Source organism: Terrapene carolina, unplaced genomic scaffold (assembly GCF_002925995.2).
Source record: "Terrapene carolina triunguis isolate 2854851 unplaced genomic scaffold, T_m_triunguis-2.0 Scaffold42, whole genome shotgun sequence".
Taxonomy (NCBI): Eukaryota; Metazoa; Chordata; order Testudines; family Emydidae; genus Terrapene; species Terrapene triunguis.
This window is the reverse complement of record NW_020664393.1, coordinates 74,940,531-74,960,551: the sequence shown is the minus strand read 5'-3', so window position 1 is coordinate 74,960,551 and position 20,021 is coordinate 74,940,531. Positions and strand designations below refer to the sequence as shown.

The 20,021-nt window shown below is 41.2% G+C and overlaps 1 protein-coding gene across 1 annotated transcript in view; it reads left to right on the top strand.

Annotated features, from left to right (window-relative positions):
* The window catches only part of PKHD1 (PKHD1 ciliary IPT domain containing fibrocystin/polyductin), a 323,564-nt gene that overhangs the window by 209,946 nt on the left and 93,597 nt on the right, over positions 1–20,021 (top strand). Inside the window, exons 42-47 of the mRNA XM_029911885.1 lie at positions 7,554–7,667; positions 9,817–9,904; positions 12,063–12,217; positions 15,130–15,282; positions 15,611–16,489; positions 18,374–18,542. Coding sequence (XP_029767745.1) covers positions 7,554–7,667; positions 9,817–9,904; positions 12,063–12,217; positions 15,130–15,282; positions 15,611–16,489; positions 18,374–18,542 — 1,558 coding nt within the window. The remainder of the gene's footprint in view (positions 1–7,553; positions 7,668–9,816; positions 9,905–12,062; positions 12,218–15,129; positions 15,283–15,610; positions 16,490–18,373; positions 18,543–20,021) is intronic.

Below are 20,021 nucleotides of genomic sequence, written 5' to 3'. Positions count from 1 at the left end.
CGAGGTCCCTTCCAGTCCTAGAATCTATGAATCTATGAATCTATGAACACTGCGGTCTTTCAGAACACTGTACAGACATAACAGATCAGTCCTCCCAACACCCCTGCAGAGTTGATAAGTGTGATAGTGTTGGCAACACATAGCATTAAAAATGATGAGAATGGCTTAAGAATTATCGTTTAAAGACATACATTTTGGGGTCTTTTATAAATATCCCTTCTGGGAGTGGAGCATGTAGGGTTCACACTTTCAAGCTTTTCTCCACAACCATTAGAAATGTACTTCTTTTTTTAAAAAAATGTAAGCTGAGATTCGGTTGTATTCACATGGATCTTTCCAATGAATTTATGTTGACCAACCAATTCATACACACAAACATATATAAAGGTAAAAAAATGTATAATCACCAGGAAAAAATATCTCACCAAAAATTATAAATCCCCAACTTGGTGGGGTATGGTTGTGGTTAGAAAAAGTTCATAATGGATGAGGTATAACCGAAAGGCTCCAACATGGTGTGTGGGGTCTCAGAGTGGTTGAGAACATCATCCAAGGAAGTAAGGATGACTTGGGGGGTTTAGGAATGGGCTACAAAGCTTTAGGCTTAGATCTTTAGTGGCTGAAAGTTGTAGTTTACATGTTGTATGTCTGCTGTCCTTTCTGAAAAGAATCGCTGGTCACGGTCCAATTCCTAGTGGAAAGGTATTCACACCAGTTATTGGTAGTCTCAGCAAAGAGGCCAAGGATTGACTGGACCATGAAAAAATGACTTCCCTCCTTGCTCTAGAGGAAGGACCAGCAGCAAAGGTATGAGATGCATTAGCTATAGAGTGGAGGAAGATTGTGCTTCCTGTACTGCACCTGTTCAGGTGATACATAGAGGACTTAAATCTCCAGAAATGTCAGTCTGGCACTGCTAGGGAATTTGCTAATTAATTCATTTATTTATTTTTAAAGGCTCTTAAAGAGGAGTGTTTCTTTAGGATACAAAGTTTTCTCTCGCTCTTATTCGTATATATATGTTTCACCAAAACTGCAATTTTTAAATATGAAAAGAACATCACAGGCTGGCTAATTTTGCACAGATTTATTTATTTTATTCTACATCTGCTGCGGTTTTGTGTTGCATAATTGATTTAATCTCTAATTTTAGAGGAACGCTGAACTCTTTTACTGGACTCTGCGTATATTTCTCTAGGGCACAAATTGTCCTACTTTTTCCTCCCTTGTATCTGTTTAGTGCTAGGCCATTTTCTTCTGAGACTGTAAACTACCCTTGGTGAAATAAATGAAGTCACAGTTGGAATACGGTTTACTGTACAGACTTATCACCACAAGATAAGAGCAACATCGCACTCCAAAATTTTCTGAACATTTTCTTCTCTTCTGCTCTATTAACATCTTTCTGTTGGCCTGGAAGAGCATTTTACTGGGTGTGGTTTAGAACTGATAATATTACACCTGAAAAGAAAGCATATGGGTGGAGGAAGGAAAAGGATGGTCCAGTGGTTAAAAGTGCTAAGTAAAGACTTCAGAGACTCAAGTTCAATTCCCAGCTCTGCCTTTGACATCCTATGTGACCTTGAGGAAGCTACTTAGTTTCTGTATGCCACAGTTCCCCATCTGACTGTATCTGCCTACTTCCCTGGGGTATCATGAGATGCTCAAATACTATGCTAATGGGGGTTATATAAGTACCAGAGGCATAAGCTAAGAATTAACCCCATAAACTCATCAGATAACTTAATGAGAGTCACATGTCTTTACTGGTAGGTCACAGATACTGCATACCTCTCTCTCCAGTATCGGGGGTAGCCATGTTAGTCTGTATCCACAACAACAATGAGTCCAGTGGCATCTTAAAGACTAACAGATTTATTTGGGCATAAGCTTTCATAGGTAAAAAAAACCTCACTGAAAAAACTGCATCTGAAGAAGTGAGGTTTTTTACCCACAAAAGCTTATGCCCAAATAAATCTGTTAGTCTTTAAGGTGCCACCGGACTCCTTGTTGTTTCTATCTCCAATGGGAGTTGTGAGTGCTCAAGACCTCTGAAAATAAGGTCTTAAGTGCCAAAAATGTTGGCCAGGGGTCATGCTAAGTTTGATAATAATGAGTTAGTGGGAGGAGTAGAAATACATATCTCTGTCATCCTGGTCCTAATCACTAGGCAACACTGCCTATATATGTATTTAGCTTTTGTAGAACAAACTCTTTTTGCTTAATTGATATGCATTGCATGGGAGATAAACTACAAAGCATGCTACATGGTTTATTCTCTTTCATTTTAATTTGCATGATAAATCTGGCAGCGCTGGACATAAATTGGTTTCAATAACATATTTTTATAGAACTGGTTAAAGTATTTACAGCTTCTAATATTTTGCTACTTCCCAGACAGATATTTTCTCTGTTAGCTCACACATTTGGACCTTGATGTGGAATTTCATTGTAACTATGGGATACAGAGGGCTAGTAAGTGTGCTCAGTATTCTTAATGAGGTTTCAATGTATTATGTGTGGGCTTCATGTATTATCAAACCTTACCAGTTTAGTTTTAGTGTATATAGACTATTTTCAAGAGCCTCTAACTTTAAACATAGGTACATAACCCATGGATAAAGTCTGATTTATAGATCAAATTCAGCAAAGCACTTCAGTATATGCTTAATCACAGTGAAGTCAATGTGAAGTTAAAGTTAAGCACATGCTTAAATGCTTTGATGACTAAATATGAACATAAGCACATTCTTAAATTTCCAAGGTCAGAAGGTTTCAGAGTGGTAGTTGTGTTAGCAAAAACAACAAGGAGTCCTTGTGGCACCTTAGAGACTAACAAATTTATTTGGGCATAAGCTTTTGTGGGCTAGAACCCACTTCATCGGATGCATGAAGTGAAAAATACAGGAGCAAGTATAAACACATGAAAGGATGGGGGTTGCTTTACCAAGTTTGAGGTCAGTCTAACGAGATAAATTAATTAACAACAGGATACCAAGGGAGGAAAAATAACTTTTGAAGTGGTAAGAGAGTGGCCCATTACAGACAGTTGGCAAGAAGGTGTGAGTAACAGTAGGGAGAAATTAGTATTGGGGAAATTAAGTTTAGGTTTTGTAATGACCCAACCACTCCCAGTCTTTATTCAGGCCTAATCTGATGGTATCCAGTTTGCAGATTAATTCCATTTCTGCAGCTTCACATTGGAGTCTGTTTTTGAAGTTTTTTTGTTGAAGAATTGCCACGTTTAGGGCAGTTATTGAGTGACCAGAGAGATTGAAGTGTTCTACTACTGGCTTTTGAATGTTATGATTCCTGACGTCAGATTTGTGTCCATTTATTCTTTTGCGTAGAGACTGTCCGGTTTGGCCAATGTACACGGCAGAGGGGCATTGCTGGCACATGATGGCATATATCACATTGGTAGATGTGCAGGTGAATGAGCCCCTGGTGGTGTGGCTGATGTGATTAGGTCCTATGATGGGTCCCTTGAATAGATATGTGGACAGAGTTGGCACCGGGGTTTGTAGCAGGGTTTGGGTCCTGGGTTGGTGTTTTTGTTGTGTGGTGTGTAGTTGCTGGTGAGTATTTGCTTCAGGTCGGGGGCGGGGCGGTGTCTGTAGGCAAGCACTGGCCTGTCTCCCAAGGCCAGAAGGGACCACTGTGATTATCTAGTCTGACCTCCTGTATAACAAAAGCCATAGATCTTCCCCAAAATATTTTTTAGAGATTTTTTTTTTAAATCCAATCTTGATTTTAAAATTGCCAGTGATGGAGAATCACCACAACCCTTGGTAAAGTGTGAAAAATTTACACCTGATTTCCAGTCTCAATTTGTCTAGCTTCAGCTTCCAGCCATTGGAGCATGTTATACCTTTTTTTTGCTAGACTGAAGCAAATATTAAATATTTGTTCCCATTGTAGGTACTTATCGATTGTAATCAAGTCACCCCTTAACCTTCTCTTTGTTAAGCTAATTAGATAGACTCAAGGAGATCAATAACTATAAGGCATATTTTCTAATCCTTTAATCATTCTTGTGGCTTTTCTCTGTACCCTCTCCAATTTATCAACATCCTTCTTGAATTATGGACACCAAAACAGGAGACAGTATTCCATCAGCAGTTGCACCAGTGCCAAATACAGAGGTAAAATAACCTCTTTACTCCTACTTGTGATTCCCCTGGTTATGCATCCCAGGATTGCATTAGCCCTTTTGGCCACTGTGTTGCACAGGGCGTTCGTGTTCACCTAAGTATCCATCACTACCCTCAAATCTTGCTCAGAGTCACTGCTTCCCAGGATAGAGTCCCACATGCTGTAAAGATGGCCTACATCATTTGTTTCTAGATATATACATTTACATTTAGCCATATTAAAATGCATGTTGTTTGCTCGCACCCAGCATACCAAACAATCCAGATTGCTCTTTGTCAGTGATCCTCTTCATTATTTACCACTCCCCCAAGTTTTGTGTCATCTGCAAATTTTATCAGTGATGATTTTATGTTTTCTTCCAGGCCATTAATAAAAATATTAAATAGCATAGGGCCAAGAACCAGTCTTTGCAGGACCCACTAGAAACACACCTCTTTGATGATGATTTCCTGTTTACATTACATTTTGAGACCTATCATTTAGCCAGTGTTTAATCCATTTAAGGTGAGCCATATTAATTTTATATCTTTCTAGTATTTTACTCAAAATGTCATGCGATACCAAGTCTAAGTATATTACATCAACTCTATTATCTTTATCAACCAAACTTGTGACCTCATAAAAAAAAAAAGATAAGTTAGTTTGACAGGATCTATTTTCCATAAATCCATGTTGATCGGCATTAATTTTATTACCTTCCTTTAATTTTTTATTAATTGAGTCCTGTATCAGCTGCTCCATTATCTTGCATGGGACTGATGTCAGACTGACAGGCCTATAATTACCTAGGTCATCCCATTTACCTTTTTTTACATTAGCTGTCTCCCAGTCTTCTTGAACTTCCCCAGTGTTCCAAGACTTTTTGAAAAGCAACATAGAATATCAGGGTTGGAAGGGACCTCAGGAGGTCATCTAGTCCAACCCCCTGCTCAAGGCAGGACCACTCCCCAGACAGATTTTTACCCTGGCCCTCTCAAGGAGTAAACTTACAACCTTGGATTTAGGAGGCCAATGCTCAAACCACTGAGCTATCCCTCCCCACAACATAAATGGTGCAGTGAGCTCCTCAACAAGCTTTTTTGAAATTCTTGGAGGTGAGTTCTCCGTACCTTCTGATTTAAAATATCTAACTTGTGTAGCTTCTAACATCCTCCCAAGATACCAGTGGAATGGAAAGAGGGCTATCATAGGCTATGACTACATCATCTGTTTTTTTCCAAATAAACAACAGAAATATTTATTGAACACGTCTGACTTTTCTGCATTATTGTTAATGCTACTATGTTCATCTTGTAATGGACAAATACCAATATCAGGATTCATTTTGTTCCTAATATGCTTTAAAAACTCCTACTTATTATCCTTAACTCTGTAGGCCAAAGATTTCTCCTTGTGTTCCTTTGCTTTCCCTATCGATTTTCTACAATTTTTAGCATCCAATTTATATTCATTATGTTCAACTTTACCTTTCTTTCATTTTATATATATATATATATATATATATATAAATAATTGTTATAGGTGCCTTCACGTCCCCTCTAAACAAGGTCATTTTTAACCAATATGGCCTTCCTCCTTGATTACTAGATACACAAAAACCTGTAGTTGCACGAAGTATTCTTAAACAATTCCCAATTATCATTCACATTTTTCTGATTAAATTCTTCCTCCCAGCTGCTTTGGCTCATAATTGTTTTAAGCTTCAAAAATTGGCCCTTTTAAAACACCAAGCATGTATATCACTGGTCTGGACTTTATTCTATTTGCACATTATAAATGTGATCTAGTCATGATCACGTCTACCAAAGTTACCATTAATTTTTAGTTTTGTGATCAGTTCCTCTTTATCTGTCAAGATGAGGCCTAATATAGAATCCCCCCATGTTGGATGCAACACTTTTTGAGTTAGGAAATTATCATCTATAATATTAAGGCCTGGTCTACACTGGGGGGGTGGGATGTCAATGTAAGATACGCAACTTCAGCTACGGGAAAACCGTAGCTGAAGTCGACATATCTTATTCCGATTTACCTCCCGTCCTCACGGCGCGGGATCGATGGCCTCGGCTCCCCCGTCGACTCCGCTACCGCTGCTCGCTCCGGTGGAGTTCCGGAATCGACAGGGAGCGCGTTCGGGGATCGATATATCGCGTCTTAACGAGACACGATATATCGATTCCAGATAAATTGATCGCTACCCGCAGATACAGCGGGTAGTCTGGACGTACCCTTAGAAATTTCAAGGATGTTTTAATCCTGACAGCATCAAAACTCCAGCTTATGTCACTCAAATTGAAGTTCCCCATGATCATATAACTTTTTCCTACACATTATAGATAGAAACGTAAGGCACCGGTTACCCTGATCCCTAGTGTAATTTGGAGGTATGCAGCAGACACCAACTACTATCCCATCTTGTGCTTTATCTGTTTGGACTTTGATCCATAAGCATTCAAGTTGATTGTCTTCCAAGTTATAAGTGACTCAGAAACAGGTAATGCCATTTTTGACATAAAGTGCCACTTCCCCTCCCCTTTTGTCCACTCAGTCCTTCCTAAATAGGTATTACCATTAATTTTAACCTTCCAATCATGGGAATCATCCCACCAGGTTTCAATAATACTAACTAGATTTAGTTTATGCTCATAAATGAGCAATTTCATTTCCCCTTGTTTGTTACCCAGGCTTCTACCGTTGGTGTATAGGCAATTCAAGAATTTCTTCTCTTTGTGTCCTTTTGTTCCTTGATTAATTTTATCAAAATCTCGATTTTGTGCTGAGTGCTCATATCTTCCCCTTTTTTTGCCCTCCCCTTTTGTTATTAGTTTAATGCCTTCCTGACTACTCTAGCTAGTCTGTCCCCACTGTGGTGGAGGTCTTCCAAACTATTCAGCCCCCTCTCCCTATAGAAGGTGGACCAGTGTTCCACAAAACCAAAACCCTGCACTCTACACCTCTTACTTATCTAACAGTTCACCTCCAGAATCTTCTGCATTCTGACTTCCTTTGCTCTTGGGACAGGAAAGATCTCTGAGAAGACCTCTTAGACATTCTTCTTCTTCAGCATGTTTCGGAGTTCCATAAAATTACCTTCTATCTGTGAGATATCATACGATGAAGGATACACATATAGTTTGCTTAATTGAGGCATATATCACTAAACTCAGCCTTCTTCATAGATTCATGGATTCTAAAGTCACAAGGGACCATTGTGATCATCTAGTCTGACATCCTGTACAACACATGCCGTAGGACTTCCCTGAATTAACTCCTGTTTGAAATAGAGCATATCTTCTAAAAAAAAAAAAAAATTCAGTTCTTCTAATATATACTCTTCTCTTTCTTTCATTATCACAACGGCCACTGAAACTTCCCTCCCCCCCTTTTCTTTATTACAGGTACTTTTCAGCATCCCCTAGAAAGAGGAATGAAGCTATTGATCCTTCTTCGGGCATCTGAGGGAGTTTATTGTGATCGTTTGGATGGAATCAGTGTCCACCCAGGAACTGTTGGTATGAAAAACATATTTGCTTTTTCATGGAAAAATCACATTGTGGAATAACCAGTCTACTGCTGTTGAGCCTGGTACTGCGTAGTGCCCCACCATCTATTTGCAGAAAAGTGCCTCAGTGAGAGAGAGACAGTTTTTAAGATGAAGCTAAGAAGAATATTTCCCATTCTACCCTTATAAAGCCAAATCCTGGAGACTTTATTCAGTATTTTTTTCCAGGCAAAATTCCACTGAAGTCTGTGAGAGGTTGCCTGAGTTAAGGACCTCAGGATCTGACTCATGGGTGTCATTTGATAAACCAAAGCTAAAGCTGAAAGGATGCAGAGTCACGTTGGGTTAATCTCTTTTCATAAAGCCACACGTTGTTTTCAGATTTCCAAACATAGATGTTTTCAGACATCCAAATTTGTCTGATCTTCTGGTTTCATAATGTTGTTATGTTTCTGATGGTGGTAGACCCCATTTTCTAATGTTATCTGTACAGACGTGTGCCTACTTATGGTGAAAGGAGGATGGATGACCCTGAAGCACAAAAATGGGCAACAGAAAATCTGGGCTATGAGCTATGTTCACAAAGGAACTTAGGCACCTAGAAAATGACTGGGATCCACTAAGCCTGAGTTAGACATTCAGGCTTCACATGAATGGAGGGAGCTAGGCACCTAAGAATGACTTCTACAAAAGCCAGCATGCTAGTCAGCTCCCCACCTAACCTAGCCAATTCAAGATGCCAACGAGAGGGGTTGCCCCACCAGTCCCAAAGAATTCAGCATCTATATGCTGGCTGAAGGGAGGTGCCTCCCTCTTCTTGGGATTCTCAGGAGTTAGGTGCCTATATTATTATTATTATTTTTTTTTTGCAGGCAATGATAGCAACCTCCTTTGGCCCAGTGGTTAGGGCACTCACCTGGTAGGTGAGATCCCTTGGTTCAGGGTGGGAGGGATTTAAACAGGGACTTGAAGCCTCTTAGGTGAGTCCCCTATCCACTGGCCTATGGGACATACTGATATTAGGCTCCCTCAGTCTCTCCTGTTGAAGCTTTTGTGCTCTGGATTAATAAATAAAGAATCATTGGAGAAAGGGGAATGAATCCTGGCTCTCCCACATCTTGGCTGAGTGCTCTAACCATCAGGCTCTAAAGTGATATTCTTTCTCTCTCTCTGGCCCATTGACTCTTTACGTATTTATCCAAAGTAGAAAAGCTTCAGCAGGGGACACTGAGGGAGCCCGGCATCAGAATATCTAATAAACCAGTAGTTTGACCTGAACTGAAATATTTCAATTTGTTGAAATGGTCCAAAAAGTTTCAGTTTGAGTCAGTTCACATTAAACTGTGTTTTTCCTTGTGGTGGCACTTTCCCTCATGGGTTCCCTGACTGAACTACATTTCCCATGATGCAATTCAGCCTCCCTTCTAACCAAGTGACATGGTGCATCATGGGAGATGTAGTCTGGCAAAGGAGCCTGGCCCGTAGGGGAGAATGGGGGCATCAGGCACCTGAACTGCAACTCCCATAAGGCAAGATGCCATCATAGGGAAATACAGCATAAGGTTGAATTGACTCTAAATGTTTCAGGTCAGTTCAACATTTGGGAACACTGAAATGTTTTTTTTAGTAGAAAGTGCTGAAACAAAATGTTTCACCATTTCCAAATTGAAATATTTTGCAATGCTTCATTATCTGAAAAGTTTCACTATTTCAATTTTTCATCCTGATTTGGAACAAAAAGCAAATGTTGAAATATCAAAATTTCCCACGACAGAAATTCTGTTGTTCAGTCAGTTCTACTATTATTATTATTTTTTTTAATGTAGTATTTACTTATGTACTTAGGTTAAGATGTTGAAAGCCAGTTTCATGGGAGTTCTGTGATTAAATGGTCTACTTGTCTTTGTAAGCTGCAGCCGTATTATTTTACTAATTACTTATTTCTAGTCCTGAATACGGGCAGTATTCACTTTGAAATTCAAATGAATGTTCATGTGATTCTCTCAGGTCTAGCTAGTCCAGGTGCAAAATGTATTGAAATCTTCAAAACTCTTTTGAACACACATGACAAATTTTTCCTTGCATTAAGCCATTAGCGCTCTGAGTTCAGCAGAAGTCCTGCTCCTTCCTTAGCTTTTGACTTTATATCTCTGTTCCAGGGGTTTATGGGAAGGTGCAGATTCATAGCGCTTACCCTAGGAAATCCTGGACACATCTTGGAAGTGACATTGCACCTGGCAATGAAAGGTGAGGTTTTGCCCAGACATGCCTCCAGGTAATGAATTTGGCTTTCTGTGTTCACTTCTGCTGTTGTGGTCACATCTAGAAGCCCCAGCTGAAATAAGGGTCCATTTTGCTAGTGTTACACATCCACTAGCCTCTGGATCCCTGGGTGTTTTAAGCCTCCAGATTCTGAACAGAGCCCACGCAGTGTCCCAGTTTTGGGTCCCCTAAGCACACTTGGAGTGCAGACTTCTCTGTCTAATGCTCCCTCCTAAGAGCTGTGACCGGACAGCCCAGCTGTCCAGCCTCTGGAACCAGTGCTGGCTCCTCTGACTCCCCCTGTAACTTAAACACACCCTCTCTCAGAATCCCACCAAAGACGCAAGCCTTCTCGGACTCTCAGGAGGCACATGGTAGTTGTGGCATATCACGCACACAGATGTTTTGCACAGAGGTCTACAACTCTGCTGCTCTTTACTTAGAAATACACAGGTCCATACAAAAATAATAAACCCTATCTGCATTTCCCCTCACTGCAGCTCACCGTTCCCTTGGGGGTACTTGGGGGACCATCTGTATTCAGGAAGTCAGGGTCCAGCCCTCCCACCCCAGCCTTATCTGGCTTCTACAGCAGCTTCCTTCACCATAAGCTAGTGAAAATGGCCAAAGAGAGAACAAAGAGAGCAACTTCTGTCCTGTATTACCTACCAGTCTCCTGTCAGGTGACTCCCTGGTCAGCCTCAGCAGGTGACCACAAGACAGATCATGGGTTGGAGAAAGAAGTGTTATCATCCCTGTTTTAGAGATGGGAAACAGAGGCACAAAGAGATGAAGTGAGTTGTCCATGGTCATACAGGGAAATCGTGGCACAGCAAGAAATTGAACTCAGATCTAACAAGTCCCAATCCAATGCCGTAACCACACATTTACATACTTTGTCTTTTACGTTTGCCTTTCTTTAGTGTAAAGCAGGTTAGTAAAGGCTGATGCAGTATATCAAAGTGGGACATTTATGAAAGAGGATGCTGAAGTCAAGGAGAAGTCATGGGTTTTCAGATAAGATTTGATGGGGATCCCTTACAGTGGATGCAGAGAAACAGTTCTGATAGTGGTGGGCATAGTACAGGATTTATTACCCACTGAGGAGACACTATGAGGAAGGAAATCTTGTTATTTAGGAGCATAGAGAATGGACCAGAGAACAGGCCTCAGGTACCATAGTGACGGTAATGGTAAAAGAACTAAAGCTGGTCAGAAAATGTTTGTTTTGTTTTTTCCTGTCAAGATTCATATGAAAACCTAACATTGTTTTGGTTTTCAGAGAAAAATGTTCAGTTTTGTCATTTTTCAATGGAAAAAAAAGGGTGAGAGGAAGAATGGTCCAATGGTTAGGGCACTAGGATTTAGGGTTCAAGTCCCTGCTCTGCCACAGACTGCCTGTGTGACCTTAAGCAAGTCACTTAGCCTTTCTGTGCTTCAGTTCCCTGCCTGTTAAATGGAGATAATATCATTTCTCTACCTCACAGAGTTATTGCAGTAAAGATTATGAAGCTCACAGATATTGTGCTGATGGGGCCCTGTAAATACCTAAGGTAGATAAAACCCCAAAAGACATTCCCATTTCAACAAAAAAGCCATTTTCAGTCAAAAATAACTTATTCACATACAATGTTTGAGCAGTTCTAATAAGAACCTAGATTGCCAGGAAGAAATAAGATTAGATACAGGACATGGGCAAATCAATGGAAGAACTTTAAGCTAGGGGAAGGGTTTTTATATTGAATAAACTGAGTTACAGTAAGTTTCTGAGTATTGTAGGCTGCATTTCAATTTCCAACCATGAGTCAGCAATGCGTCAGAGGAGAGCTGACAACTAAAAGGAGGAATTACTTAATTAGTTAAGATGAGAGAAATGAAAGCCTAGCTCAGTATTTCAGCAGATTAGTGGCTGAGATGATGGCTCATGCAGGCCATGTTTCTCATCCGACTTTCTGTATTCCTCTTATCAAACTTCTTAGAAATATATATGTCAATGTACTAAAGGAGGTGGGTTTATATACCTTATTGGGTATTCTTTGCTAGTTTTGCCGTGGCAAGATTACTGATCTCTTTCAGGAATTCCACAAATATAGCCTTTCTCATAGCTTAAACAGCATATCACTTAACTTTTGTGGGGTTACAGGATTTGGGTCGAGGATGAAGTGGACTGGAGTCCTGGTGGAAACATTGTCATCAGTTCCTCCTCCTATGACGCTCACCAAGCTGAGGTGGTCACACTTAAAGAAATAAATGGTCACAGCATTAGATTCCAGGAACGTCTCCTCCACAGGCATATTGGTAAGAAATCTGTTATATATAGCACCTGCCTCCCCTTTATCCTTCTCCACATTCTTACTACTCATGGTGTGAGAGCCTTTGCTTCTGCAGCTCTGATATCTGGCCCAGACTTGCCTTAACTGCCCATTTTAGATCTCCCTGTGAACCTACATTCCCGACCCCCACTCCTTTCTTCATGCATCTTCATTTCTTTCTCTATTTGCTGCTTCATGCTTGCATTATGTAGCAGGTGGGAAGTTCAAAGCTGCTCAGCATGGGGAGTTTTACTGTTAACTTCAGTGGGAGCGGAATTAGGCCAGTGCTGACTGTTTTTGAAAATCCCAGGTTCTTTGTGTGTACGTGTAACAGAGATGGTTGAAATAAAGAGAAAAAAACCCTGTGATTTTAAGGGGAAAATTGTTGATTTCTTTTATTTGAAATTACAGAAAATTTGGACCACCACTCTAGTTAGTTGAAAAACAGGGTGAACATTTCACAAAAACTTTATTTAAAAAAATTAAATTAAATTGAATTTCAAACCTTGAAAAATGACTATAAAATACATGTATATGTAATATATATACACAGATATAAAATATGTATAGAAATATGTATCTACCTACAGAGATAAATGTATTGTTCATAGTTTACTTATATGTTATTTATATAACCTAGTCATATTATTAATTCTGTAAAGCATTTTATAGTATATTTGTATAGAAGATGTTATATAAAATCAAGATCATTAGGATCTCAAGATTTGGCCCACTGATAATAAAGTCAATGGGACTCCTCCTGGTACAGTAGTAAGTTTTATGCCTGGCAATAAGTATTTGCAAATCTGGGCCATTGTTTTTTACTTAGTTCTTACTCAGGCTAACTTCCATTCAGGTCAATAATAAATTAAATGGATCAGAACTATTGTGAATGTTTCCAGGGAATCCTGTGGCATAATATCTACATCCATCTTCATCCTGAGCATTGCAGCAATATCTGAGTATTGTTTGGCAATAAGGGGTTAGTGTCAGAAGTAAGAAAGAATGAATAACTAAATAAATATAGTGTCATAGATAGATTGTCAGGAGATTCTTTCTCCATGTGATACGAAGGCACTCTTAGGGCTTGTCTACACTACCGCGCGCGGTCGATCTAAGATATGCAACTTTAGCTACGTGAATAGCGTAGCTGAAGTCAACATATTTAGATCTACTTACCGCGGTGTCTTCACTGTGGTAAGTCGATAGCTGGCGCTCTCCTGTCGACTCCGCTTGCGCTTCTCGTTCTGGTGGAGTACTGGAATTGAGGGGAGATTGCTCAGTGGTCTATTTATTGCGTCTATAGTAGATGCGATAAATCGACCCCTGCTGGATCGATCGCTGCCCGCCAATCCGGCGGGTAGTGTAGAGAAGCCCTGAGTGACTTATGCTTGACTCGGAGCCATTCACCTCCTTGGTTCAGCAGAGCTTGGATTTACTGTTTGCCCAACTAAAGACTCATCTCTTTTGTCTCACTTTTCAGGAAGGGACGGGTGTGAGGAGCACGGGGTGGTAGGGTGACCAGATGAGAGGGAGAAAATATCGGGACACATGAGGAGGGTCTGAGTGCTGCCGGCAGAGCAGCGAGAGGAAAAAAGAAAAAAAAAAGCTGAGTGCTGCCGGCGGAGCAGCGAGAGAAAATAAATAAATAAATAAATAAATAAGGCGAGTGCTGCCGGCGGAACGAAATATCGGAACAAATTGCGTCCCGACCAAAGATCGGTCAGGGCACGGGACAAAGACCTAAATATCGGGACGGTCCTGATTTTATCGGGACGTCTGGTCACCCTAGGGGGTGGTTGGATGAGGATAGTTATTTGTGGTAGGATGATGTTTAGATAGCTATGGTTTATCTTAAGAGGTGGTCAGATCTTTTTATTATAGTTATTATTTGGGCATTTTAAGATTTCTTCGGGCATAGTGGAACTCGTTTGTAGTTAGCCCATGCAGAGCCAAACTTCACTTTTGGCTGGATAGAATAAAAGACCCCATTGTTTCAATGCATTGCAGTATGTTTCATTTATAGTGAACCTCTGCTTGTGGGCTTGATGCTGCAATCCTTACTCCAGGAGAAGTGACACTGAAGCCACTTCGGGTGTAATCCCATCTCTACGGAAGTCAGTGGGAGTTTTGTCATTGACTCCAGTAGGGCCAGGATTTCATCCTTTGAGTTTTACTGCGGTAAGCAATTACAGTTCCATGAAACCATCATTGAAATTGCTAATTATAGGTCAAAGGAAGTTTGCCTGCGTAAGAAGAGCGAGCAGGTCTTCTGCACTGGGGGGAATATCACCCAACAGGACCAAAGACCTTTACTCTATTTAAACCTCGTATTAAGGACTCAAGTGAAAATTAAGCATTGGTCAGGGCCTTGTGTGGACCTTTTCTACTGGTGTGAATTTCCTCCTTAGAAAGACTGTGTTCTTAGAGTGTTGTATTGTACATGCAATCTTAGTACAAGGTTTTTATAGTAAATTGGTTTTTAACATCATCACCAGGCTGATCACTATGTGAATTCATAGCCCCAGGGAAGAGATCAGTTCCTTAGTGCAGCACACTAAGGTATTATGTCTCCTGCTGATATAATTCAAGAAAACGGAGTTGGAATCTGTCCGTCAGTTTGGCATGTGGTGGTCCCAGTGAACAGGTTTAGCATTCGCCTTTACTGGGAACAAAAGGATGTTGGTAAAATACACTCTCATCCCAAATAGGGGCAAGCAGGGAGCTGTTTCTCTTTGCTGGTGCTTGCAGAGAGCCCCTGAGGAAAATCAAACCTGAAAGGCAATGCAACTTCTGAGAGGAAGCCACACATCAGTTGTCAGACGAGACATCCCCAAAGCGTTGGTTACTGAAACATCCAAGACATTCATCCTGTTTTCTCTCCTTGAAATGCCACAGGGCGTTCCCATAGCATAGAAGATGGCAGACGTGTTCCGTTGGCTGCTGAGGTTGGGCTCCTAACACGCAACATACAGATTAAGTCAGACATGGCTTGCTCTGGGAGGCTTCTGGTGGGACGCTTCAGAAATACCAGTGGAACGGAATTTGCAGGTAGTTGAAACTCACCCACTCAGTCCCATCCATATCAGTCCATCACAAATATCCTGTCCAGAACAGATCAGGATGCTTTCAGGAGCAGGGGTTGTAACTTCTTTTATGGGTTGTACAATCTTGAGCACATAATGAGTGCTCAGCAAATAAGAAACATTAACAGTAATAAATAACTTTAAAACATTCAGATTTTAATAGCACTTGTTCTTGTTTTGCAAACAAATGCCTGTTTTTGGCATTTTATTTATTTTCTTATTGACAAAGGGGGTCATACAAGCCAATCTACCTGTAATCACCCTTTCATCTCACTTCATTTACCACACTATAGGTGACCTTCGGCTCTCAAACATTGAAATTCTGAACTTTGGACCATCACAGCTTCCTGCCATTGGCTTCAGTAACATAGCTTTGGGATCCTCAATTATCTCTTCCAGCATTCACCATAGCTGTGGGGGTGGCATTCAAGCAGTGACAAGCAGTGGAATCTCATTGCGTGACAACGTGGTGTTCAACACGGTTGGTCCTGGCATTGACTTGGAAGGCCAAACCCATTCTCTCATCAGGAACCTTATCATTCTCAGCAAGCAGCCAGAGGGGTTACCAAACTGGGTTGCTGGCATCAAAGTGAACAAAATAGATGGCTCTTACCTGCTTGGCAATGTCGTGGCAGGTTCGGAGCGTATAGCCTTCCACATCAGAGGTCAAGAATGCTTCCTAGCTGGAGAGTATTGTGCTGAAAATGTGGCCCATTCAAGCCTTCATGGTGTTCATTTATACAGAGGAGATGGGTTTCAAAACTGCACCAAAATCACTGGTTTTCTGTCCTACAAGAATTACGACTATGGAGTCATGTTCCAGCTTGAAAGCAGTGTAGTGATGGACAATATGATGCTAGTAGACAATGCTGTGGGTGTTCTGCCAGTGGTGTACAGCCCATCTGCTAAGCAGTATCGTTTGGGGAAAAAATACATAGAATTTAGAAACTCTGTCATTATTGCAACAAGCTCAACTTTTGACTGCATTAAAGACAGGATCATGCCCCTTTCAGCTAACTTGACTTCCAGGGATCGAGCTCCATATTATCCTCAGAGAGGTCGCATTGGGATTCTGTGGCCTTCATTTGCCTCTGAACCAAGCCAGTGGCCTGATAATCCATGGCACAAAATAAGAAATTATGCAGCAGTATCAGGAATCATGAAGCTACAAGGTTGGTCTTCCTTTTGCATTACCCCAGTGTCCTGGTGAAAACCCATCCCAGGTAATTACATTCTGCCTACTTCAAATCCACCCTCCCCGGCAATCTGAAATGGTTACAGTGGGCGAAATCCTGACCCCATTGAAATCAATAGCAAAACTCCTATTGACTTTAGTGCAGCCAGGATATCACCTCGTATTCTGCAATTCCTGGTCAAACTGTTGTGCAGTGTTGCCATATGCTATTAAATATCTTCCACATTCCACCCCAAAGACATCTGCATTTCAGTGCTTGGTGAAATGATTTCTGAATTTGATCCATCTGTCTGATATATTGATATCTATGTCTAGACAAGGATACCGAGTCAGTGAAGGGTTTTACAAAATTAGTTTACTATGTACAAAGTTTGCAGTGCTTTGTGATCCTTTTTAATGCAAGCTGATAAATAAAAGTAGGACCATTGTTGTTATTTTAATGAAGAAGAAGAATAACAAATGACTTTAGAGCAGGGATCAGCAACCTTTGCCACGCGGCCCATCAGGGAAATCCACTGGTGGGCTGGGATGGTTTGTTTACCTGCAGCATCCTCAGGTTCAGCCAGTCGCAGCTCCCACTGGTCGCGGTTCGCCATTTCAGGCCAGTGGGGATTGTGGGAAGTGGCGTGGGCCGAGGGATGTGCTGGCCGCCGTTTCCCGCAGCCCCCATTGGCCTGGAACAATGAACCGATGCCAGTGGGAGCTGTGATCAGCCAAACCTGCAGACGCTGCAGGTAAACAAACCATCCCGGCCCACCAGCATATTTCCCTGATGGGCTGCGTGCCAAAGGTTGTCAATTCCTGCTTTAGAGGAAGGCTGTAAAACCCTTGCTATAGACTATTACGCCCTTTCTTTCCTTGAGTCCTCGGTTTAAATGCAATGGACATGCCAAATGATATTTTATTATTTGCATTACCATAGCAGCTGGATATGTTTCAGATCTGTCCAGCTTAGGTGCTTATGTCACCCCCATTATCATAGTATTTGAGCCCTTCACAGTCTTTAACCTGACAACATCCCTGTGAGAGAGGGATTATTAGGAACTGTTATCCTCATTAGAGATGGGGAAATGAGGCACAGAGAGACTAATTGACTTGCCCAAGGTCACACAGAAAATCTGTGATAGTGGAGGGACTTGAACGTAGATCTTTCCAGTCCCATGTTAACCACAGGACCACGCTTTCTTACAGGTCAGGGTTGAAATACTTTATCAGAGTTGGTAGGGGTGACTACCTGTCCGTCTGCATTAATCCTGGCTCTAATTTAGTCTTTCACTTTCATGGGCATTATAATTCACTTAAAAAGAAGAGAGAAGCCACAAAAAAAGGGTTAAATACATTTTTAAAATGCACTTCTTGTTCTTATTCAAAATAGCCCTTTACACATTCAAGATTCTCTACAGACATTAGTTAAGTAATACACCTGACCACTCCATGTAGTAGGCAAGTTCCATAGAGAGGGGGATACTGACTGAGTACAGAGAGATGAAGTGACTTGCTTCAGTTCACACAGCTGGTCCATGGCAGAGCCACGTCCAGGCTGTGTGTATATCAGAAAAGTTGCCCCAGTGCAACTAAATCAATTTAAAGTTGGTCTAATGACACGAGTGCAAACTTCTTATGTAGACACTCTTAAGCTTGGTTAAACTGTGGTTCTGTTGATTTAGTTTAAGCAAGATTTAAACTTATTTACATATTTGGGAATTGCACTGATGTAAGTAGACTGATTTTAAACTGGTTTACTTACCCCAGAGCAACATTTCTAATATAGACAAGGCCTTATGATGCATGGCTCAGATTCCCATCCCTGAAGAAAATTCAGCCAACCTCTCCCAATGAGATGTGTTTTTATCTTTGTCAGAAGTCACCTTTACTGGTTTTACGAAGAGTTGCTATAGTGACGACAGAGATGTCTGCATTATGTCAAATCCTGACAGCGTGGGCATCATGTACCCAATCACAGCAGAGATGACAAGGATGTTACATGTCCATGAGCAGAATAAGTTCTACTTTCATACACTGGAAACAAGGTAGTGTGCTTTGTTCTTAATAAGTAGTCTCGTCCCCCAAGGTTTATAGTGAATATGCATTACTAATTACATGACTAGTCATATCTTTATCTATCTATACCTCACTACACAATCTACACTTTCTATTACTGGTTACATCTATCTTCAAAAAGATTAATTCTTTCATTAGGAGTGATGGGATGAGAATTTAAGCTAAAGATGGGTCTAACCCAGAACCTAGATTCAGTACCTCCAGACTTCGGGGATGTAGGGTTTTCAAAATCTGAACTCAGGTGCAGACCTGAGTGTTATAAAATAACCTAATTTCTACAGTGGGTTGAAATCAAAATTGTGGATACAACTATTTTTTTTGGTCTATCTGTCCCTCTACTCTTTATACTGTTTCTGTCTGGGACTAGACATGTAAGAGCCTGGATCTTTCACAAGGTTGTTTTTCCCTATTGAAATTTGAAGACGTAGAGTCTGGATAGTTCATTAGATGTTTCTCCAAATGAAGCCTCCTGGAGTTCTCCTTTTGCTAGCATCTGTGTAGCAAAAGTAGCTTCAGGTAGTCAGTGTCTTTATTTTCTGTCCACATAGCTGACTCCTCAACTCCAGGCCTCAGGACATGTCAGGAGCTCCAGCAAAAAGCCATGAGGTGGCTAAAGTGTCCTTTTTGTATGGGAAAATGCGTTTGATTTTTGCCTGTGAGATCACATCAGCAGCGCTGAGTGGAACCAGGCAGACTGTGAGATGTCAGATGTGTGCCAGTCTATCTCATGCCCAGAGAGCATATCTGCTGAGCATAGTAGCACAGAGATCAGGAAGAAAGAGCAGGTTTCAGCAGTTCAAACGTGCAGAGTCCATGGGAAACGTGGGCTGGTTGATTTATTTGTACAGCTGGCTACCGGAGTACGCAGGCATTGTCACGAAAGCTTTGCTGCAGCACTGAAGCCCAACGTGAACCCCAATTGCCAGTCAAAACCAATCAGAGGTGTTCCATGCTGCTCCAATCCAGAGCCCCTCAAGCAAGCTGCCAGTGCGTTTTTTTTTTTTTTGCTCTGGGCATTAGTTTGTGTGTGGATTTCTGTGAACGGACCAGCTCGTCAGTTCCCATTATATGTCACTATTGAATCCAGTCCACAGTATTACGCTATTTGTGACTGGCTGCACACACAATGCATTGCAAAAGCTGATAGTTATCAAACGTGGTCGATGGACATACAGAATACAAGGTGATTTCTGAGCATCCTGCCAAACCTCTGGGTAAGGTTCAGACTTTTATTGTTGCTTCTGGAGCCTCTGCAGACATTTATGAAACCCAAGCTTTTAAAAACCGTGGGTCAATTTGTGGCCCATTCTATGGCCTCATTGTGCTGCTTCTGCCTTGCAAAAGAGCCATAAAGCTACCCTGGAGCAGGAGGCAAGACAGGGCATGGCGAGAGCACGTCGCACTGTGGTGATCATCGGCCAGAATAAACGCCCACTGGTGGCAGTAAC